This window comes from Spinacia oleracea, chromosome 1, assembly GCF_020520425.1.
Source record: "Spinacia oleracea cultivar Varoflay chromosome 1, BTI_SOV_V1, whole genome shotgun sequence".
Taxonomy (NCBI): Eukaryota; Viridiplantae; Streptophyta; class Magnoliopsida; order Caryophyllales; family Amaranthaceae; genus Spinacia; species Spinacia oleracea.
Genome location: NC_079487.1, coordinates 1,159,227 through 1,167,264, shown reverse-complemented (window position 1 = coordinate 1,167,264; position 8,038 = coordinate 1,159,227). Strand labels below are relative to the sequence as shown.

Here is an 8,038-nt window from a genome sequence, read left to right as displayed (position 1 = left end):
TGCCGGAAACGGAAACATGGTACGTATCGGAAAATATTATCGGAAATGGAAATATTGCCGGAATCTGAAATATTGCCGGAAACGGAAATATTGTCAGAATCGGAAATATTATCGGAATCGGAAAATAAATTCCGGAAACGGAAATATTAAAAATTTGTGCGAAACGGAAATTAATTCCGGAATCGGAAATATTAAATATTGTTCGTATCGGAAATGAATTCCGGAATCGGGAAATTAATCGGAAGCGTATCGTACGAATTAGCATCGGACGTGGCCTGCCAGACGAAGGCCCAGCACGAAGCCGGGCCATCGCCCAGCAAGCCAGCGCGCCACAACGCACCAGCCAAGGCTGCGCCAGGCCCACCGCAAGGCAGGCCCAGCGCGCGCCAAGGCTGCGGCAGCGTGTGGGCCTTATGGCAATGGGCTGCGAGCTAGTGGGCTGCGCGCGCGCGCACGGCGCCTTTCGTGGGCTGCTGTGCGTGCGTGTGTGTGTTTGTTTTCTATACGAATCCTAAAGCTATCAGGTTTCGACATATGATTAAATTCCTAAACCTAAAAGGATGAATTAATTAAATTAGAATTCTATTAGGATTGTAGTTTAATTAATTCGTATCCTAATAGGATTCCAGTTCCTTTTCCATACCTCTATAAATAGGTGCCTAGGGTCATAATTTATAGAAACGATTTAAGTATTCAAAGTGATTTTTGAGAGCAAAATTCAGTCATACAATTGCCTACATTAGCCGAAAATTCTAAGTGCCTTAAGGGCGATCCTAGTTGGTCAACCTTAAGGCGGATCCGGACGTGCTGTGGACTATCTACGGAGGGACGACACTTGGAGTCCTAAAGACTTGTTCTTGTTCGGTTCGGGCGCAGCTAGGGAAGGCACGCAACAAAGTGTATGCATCTAAACTATGCTAAATGATTATGTGTAAATAATATGCTTTCCTGGCTTTATGGTTTTTCCGCATGATTTATGAATTGTCATATGTATCATAACCTAACACTCCGGACCCATCAGAATTTAATTTCACCCTCCTCGCCGCCTCCTCCCTCTCTTCCATTATTATATCTTCATCCCCTACCTTACGCTTTTCGCCTACTGCATCGACAGCTACCTCCCCATGAGCAATCTGAGGTGCATGATGATGTTGACGAATTATCTTCTTCACCTTCCGTAGGTGAGGTCTGGAGGTTGTAGCTATCCCCATCGAGAAAACAACCGGATTCGCCCGCACCTCGGTACTATGCAGGAACTTGTCACCCACCTCTTTCACCCCATCATCAACCCTACTCACTCCCTCCACTTCACGAATTGGAATCCTCCCCTCCACCCCCTTATCCACCCGTCACATCTGCTCCCTCCGCCTTTTCTCCCGTGTCAAGTTCAATCATGTCTTTCCCTGCAGCCCTTCTTCTATCACCCACCACCTCTTTCTCCCCAGTTGTCAATGCTCTCACCGGTTAGGCGTAAGGTTTTGTAACAAATAAAGCCTTTTTTGTTGCATTAATTTCCTTCAACCCCTCCACATTGTTCATATGGCCCTTCCTTGGTGAAGCCTTCAACCCCATTCCCCACGTCGGGCCACGTTTTTGTTGCTCCTCCGATAACACAGTGCAATCTCTCTCGCTGTGCCCAATGATGCCACACATGAAGCAGAAAAATGGCAACCTCTCATACTTCAACTTGATCTTAACAGTCATATCCTCCCTGTTTACCACATTCTGGGACTGATGTAGCGGTTTATTTACGTCCATCATCACCCGCACCCTCCGATCCTTTTCAATCCCCAACAAATCCTCCTCAATCTCCATTAGGTTGCCTAGTTTTGCAGCGATCGCCTTAACATAGCCATTCGAACGACAATTGAACGGGAGGTTCTCAATTCTGACCCAAAAGGGGGAGTGGGTAAGTACCACCTTGTTTGGTTGTTTGTTCCCTGTTATGTCATTAAGGAGAAGAAGGTTTTGTTCGAAGCACCATGGCCGCCCCGCCATTACTCTATCCTTATCACGCCAATGAAAGAATTGGAAGGCAAACAAGTTTTCTCCTATGGCACGAATTACAACTTTAACTTTCATCGACCATGCATGTACCATTGTTTTCTTGAAAGCTTCGACGTTAAAGCCAGGATCCGTCACTAATTTTCCCACGAGCATAAGTGAAACTCTCTCATCATGTTCTGTTGAATCCACCACGCTAAGGTCAACCACGTCGTTCTCGTCATCCTCCAGATTAAGAGTACTCCATTTTTCTGTGATTTTTGTCCGCCATGAGTGCCGGAGTTTGAACTGCCGTCGTAGCAACGTAGTTAGGGTTTCCTTTTTTTCGAAGGAGTTTCGCCCTCTCTTTCAAGGGAGTTTTTGTTTTACAATGTTTTTATTTGTCGCTTAATATTTAGGATTGTTATTGACATTATTTTGAGGAATAAAAGTTAGATTATTGATTATCCAAAGGATCAAGAGTTTATTATGGGCACGCAAGGGGAATGTTTTTTTCTTTTATCCTACCTTATTATTCGTGATGATTGAATTTTATTCTGTTTTTCAGTTGAATGTCCTGTATGTGAATATCATTAATAAATGATCGAGGGGATCACCTTCGTAAATAATTGTTGCACATTCGTAAATGATTGTTTATTTTATGTGAATTCTGGATGTTGATGTGATATTACATTGCTAGAGGATTATATAAGTAAATTTTTAAACCTGAATTAGAGTATATTAATTTTAGGTTGCGCTCTAGGATAGCAAACAATAATGACCTAGCTGCTGCTATTCGCCTCTTGGCGGAAAGGTTAACCCAGGAAAGAACTGAACGCCCTGATTCTGCACGGGACATGTTTGAAAGGCTTGCGAAAGTTAAGCCACGCCATACTTCAAGGGGCAAGAAGACCCGACCTTCTTGGAAAACTGGATTAGGAAGTTTGAAAAACTATTTGGGGCGGTAAACTGTTTTGAAAATATGAAAGTAGACCAAGTTGTCCTTTACCTGAAATATGATGTAACACCCCGACAATTCTTTCTTTTCTAAAATAACCTTTTTATATAAAACGTAGAGAATTATCAAGGCATTATCGCCCGTGTGAAAACGTAACGGCTTATTCAGAATTTTGTAGCGGAAAACATAAAACTAACTTTAGGTTTATAAATAATCGATTACAGGTTTAATCCCAAAAACCAACCAACGAAAATAAGGAAATAGAAATAGTACGACAATTTTAAAGTCCAAATTAACAAACCAAGTCACTTAGCAAAACAAAACTAATTACAAGCTCTCTAATCCCGATCCCCATGATGCATCATCTTCAAACCTGTAGATGGGCAATGCTTATTGATCCTTAGAGACTGCTCACCAAAAATGGGTCATCACAGGATCAATAAGGCATCGCCATGATCAACACACACAAACAAAGCACGTAATCAGCAAAGCTGAGTACTACATACTAAAACAAGAACAATCCTAACATGATACTAATAAACGAACAACCCTAACATGATACTAATGAAACATAAGTAAGGAAAACTTAAACATATTGACTTGAAAGCTATACTTGACTGGACTAGACTTTTGTATCCGTAACATTATTTTAATTGAAATAGTCAATGGACCGAGTTGCTACTAGAAACTTCTTCTTCTTCACTAAGGAAGACGAGGTACGGGCGCGACTCCGTAAACCCCAATGACCTGCGATATCGAGCGACTTTTGAATAAAATAGAACCGGTGATCAATCCGGCCCCAGAAAAAGCCATAGGCTACCCATGACCCCAACTCCTGATTATCCGTCACTTTAGACGTGCACAGTCTAAATCTATTGCTACTCAGTTTCACTTTACATGATTTACAAATTATACTCTATTTTGACTCAACAATCACATAAGTCATACAATCAACAATTATTCTCCACTGTTTTTATCTTGGAATTAAGTACGTGATCACAGAGATGTCAATCAAGACTTATTCCAATTAATCCAACCTTTTCTTTAATACTGATCAACCCCTCTATATGGGTATAAGGTTTCAACTTACTAAACAAGGTCCTCGACCCTTATAAAGTAGTGAAAAGCTAAAAGGGAACAATGAACAATCGATCTGAATCAATAAACATAATAATCTAATGTTCCCAACCAACATGTTCGCATCAATTATCTACTAACATGTTATAATTCTTATAACGAAATATATATGCTTAACATGTCCATCCAACAATATTAAACATGCACTTTCAACATAACCAAGTTCATCAACAATTTCAACATAACCAAGTTCATCAACAAATCACACACATTCCAAGCACACAGGTATGTACGTACCTTGTGTAAACAAACTGATACGTCACTTTAACACTTTCAAAAGTCGCCTAAAGAGAATTCTCCACCTAAAAACAACCAATATAGATTCATATCAACTCACATTGAATTTTCAGCAACATTAGGGTGCTTCAACCCTTCCTAAACATAATTAGAACATTCCCCAATGACAACACTTAGCTACTAAACCTCCTAGCATAGTGATTACTACACTAATGATCACCAATTATCATAAACTTCAATAAAGCATCCCTTTTTAAAATTCCAGTAATATAAAATAGTTTAAAACTTCACCAAACCATAATTAATATGCTTAAAATAATAAAAACAATAACTTTAATAATTCATAAACATCATACTATGATTTTCTAACTATTAAATCATTAAAATTCATTCTTTAAATAATTCAAATCCTCATTTAACAAAATTATATAAATCTGAAAATTAATAACTTTATTATGCAGTACATAAAATTTGAAATCTATATTTAAACCATAAAAACTATAATTTTACTTCAAGAAAACATAATTTAAATTGACAAAACATGATTAAAATCCTAACTTACACATAGATTAATAAATCTGAAATAAAATAATTTATAATATCAACATATAATCTGAATTCTAAATACATCATCAAAACCAATAATTTAAATCATGAAAATTAACATTAATTAATTTATTAAAAGATAAATAATAATTTAAATACATTGAAGGGGAAAATAACCAAAAAGAAGAAGTAAAAGGTGATGGCCGGTGTTAGGGCAGGCGCGTCAGCGAGTGAGCGGCGAGGTGGGGCAAGGCGCACGGTGGTTGAGTGTGGCTGCCGCAACAACAAAAACGAGTGAGAGGGGAAGCAGGCATGAAACAAAATAGAGGAGGGAACGAAAGAGGGAAAGAAACACGGGGAGGAGACTACCGTGCAAAGGGCCGCGGTCAGGCGACGACAGGGTGGTTGCGCTGGCTGCGAGTACGGTGGCGGGTTGCTGTGGTTGCTATGGTTGTTGCGAGAAACCAAAACAAGTAAGGGGAAGGAGAACGAACGAGTGAGAGAATGAGACGTTAACGTGTGGCGACGGAGAGGGACTGCGACGGAGGAAGCGCCGACGGTGGAGGCGGCGTGGACAGCTGCAGCAACGTGAAGCAGGGGAGGGATGGGTTCACGTGGTTGCTGAATGAGAGAATGAGGGTTTTTGAGGTTTCTTGTTTTTTCTTGTTTTTTTTACGTGCAATTGAAAGGGGAGTAAAGAGTTTTGGGTTTATAATATTGGACTTTATCCAATTGGGCTAGAATTAGGATTTAGGTTGTTGAATCCAAAATGGTTAGGATTGCTTTCTAAATTCGAATTCTTTTCAAAGTAAAATTCAAAACTATTTTGATTTCATAAATCGTTAAATATTTAGAACGTAATTAAAATAAAATAAATATACGTTAATTATATATTTATTACTAAAATTCATAAATTTTATTTAAATATAAATAATATACGTTAAAATATATTAGAAAAATTTATAAATTTACGAGGGATTATATATGAGGCCGAACTTTGGTGGAGGGAAAATGGAACTAGACTAAGTGCTGCTGAGGGGTTCGATTGCGACTCATTTATTGTTGCCCTGAGGGGGAAGTTTAATCCTCCTTTTATGAGAAAGCAGAAAGCACTTGAACTCATCAACCTTAGGATGGGGAATATGACCATTGATGATTACTATAACAAGTTTGTAGCGTTGTCGAGGTTTGCACCTGAGGTTGTAGCTACAGAGGAGCTAAAGGCTCAGAGGTTTGAGCAAGGGTTGACCGATGAGATCTTTACATCCTTAGACATTGTGTATGGGAGAGCTACTCATATTTATGGCCTGTAGACCAGGAGAGACAAGAAAAATGTTGTTGTTGGGGATAAAAGAAAAGAGTTTAATGCTGGGGGAAGTCTAGGGAATTTCAAAAGGAATAGGAATGGAAATGGGAATGGAAATGGTAATGGTAATGGTAATTTCCAAGGAAGAAACAACCAGGGAAATAACTACAACAATAGAAACCAATCTGAGAGAGTGTATCACTGTAAGATGTGTAGTAACAACCATCCTAGTAGAAACTGCAAGGGAGAATGGGTGACCTGCAATTACTGCCAGAAAAGGGGGCATAGGGAGTATGAGTGCTTTCTAAGTAGAAGAAAGAGAAGAATGGTAGTGGGAGTGGTAACCAAGGGAAACCAGGGTTTAACCATTCAGGGAACCAAGGATCGAAGCCTGCTGGGGCGCCAAATAACCAGGGGAACCAAAAATAAACCAGCCAATAGGAAGAAAAATCATAACAAGGCTCCGGGAAAACTGTTCGTAATGAGCAGAAATGAAGCTGAACGTTCTGCAGATGTAGTTTCGGGTAATTTATTTATTAACTCCTTACCTATTAAAACATTGTTTGATTCAGGGGCAACTTATTCTTTTATTTCGTCCTCTATTGTTAAAAGTTTGAAGTTAGTATATTTTGAGGCAATTGATTTACATGTTAGTATGCCTACTAGTGTAACCATAAGGTGTACAAAATTATTTAAGAACTTGCCTTTGAAGATAAAAGATTGAACTTTTCCTTCTAATCTGATAGAATTTAGGTTGGGGGACTTAGATGTGATTCTGCGTATGGATTGGATAAGTTTATACAAGGCCAGATAAACTGTGAGATACAGAAAGTGAGCCTAAGGAACCTTACTGGGAAATCAATATCATATAGGCGTTTTGAGAAGTCCAAAAACTTTGGGGTAATCTCTGCGATGCAAGTGAGGAAGCTGGTCAAGAAGGGGTGTGAATTATTTTTCTGTAGTGTCCAGGATGTAAGTAAAGAAGTTGGGGTGAATATAGAGGATGTTCCAATTGTAAATGAATTCATGGATGTATTTCCGAGTGAGATTTCAGGTATGCCACCTGCTAGAGCCCTTGAGTTTACTATAGAGTTAAATCCCGGAACGACACCCATATCCAAGGCACCTTATAGAATGACACCTCCAGAAATGAGTGAGTTGAAAACCCAATTGCAAGAGTTGTTCGACAAGGGGTATATTAGACCTAATGCATCACCATGTGGAGCTCCTGTATTGTTTGTCAAAAAGAAAGATGGGAGTATGCGGTTATGTATCGACTATAGGGAGTTGAACAATGTAACAATAAAAAACAAATACCCTTTGCCTAGGATAGATGACATGTTTTACGAGTTGAATGGGGCGAGTGTGTTCTCAAAGATCCATTTACGTTCGGGGTATCACCAGTTGAGAGTAGCTGAGAAAGAAATACCTAAGACTGCATTTAGGACTCGTTATGGTCATTATGAGTTTACAGTAATGCCTTTTGGGTTAACCAATGCACCTGCCATATTTATGGATTTGATGAATAGGATTTTCCACGAATTCCTAGATAAGTTTGTTGTGGTATTCATTGATGATATTCTGATCTATTCGAGGAGTGAAAAGGAACATGATGAACACTTGAGGGTTATTTTGGAGACGCTTAGGAAGAACCAGTTGTATGCAAAGTTCTCTAAGTGTGAGTTTCGTCTGGAAAAGGTAGAATTTTTGGGTCATTATGTGTCAAATGAAGGAGTCTCTGTGGATCCTGCTAAGATTCAAGCTGTGAGTGAGTGGCCTACTCCAAAGAATGTGTCTGATATCCGGAGTTTCCTAAGCCTAGCTGGTTATTATAGGAGATTTTTGAGAGATCTCTCAAAGATAGCAAGACC

The 8,038-nt window shown here is 39.3% G+C and overlaps 1 protein-coding gene across 1 annotated transcript; it reads right to left on the bottom strand.

Moving 5' to 3' along the window:
- Positions 1 to 1,464: 1,464 nt before the first annotated feature.
- On the bottom strand, positions 1,465 to 2,100 carry LOC110780586 (uncharacterized). Its single transcript, XM_021984943.2, has one exon. The coding sequence runs from the start codon at positions 2,098 to 2,100 to the stop codon at positions 1,465 to 1,467; it is 636 nt and encodes a 211-aa protein (XP_021840635.2).
- Between the last annotated feature and the right edge of the window lie 5,938 nt (positions 2,101 to 8,038).

Bases quoted from the DNA above. Each gene is read 5' to 3' on its own strand.
- LOC110780586 (XM_021984943.2), bottom strand. From the start codon at position 2,100: ATGGTACATGCATGGTCGATGAAAGTTAAAGTTGTAATTCGTGCCATA.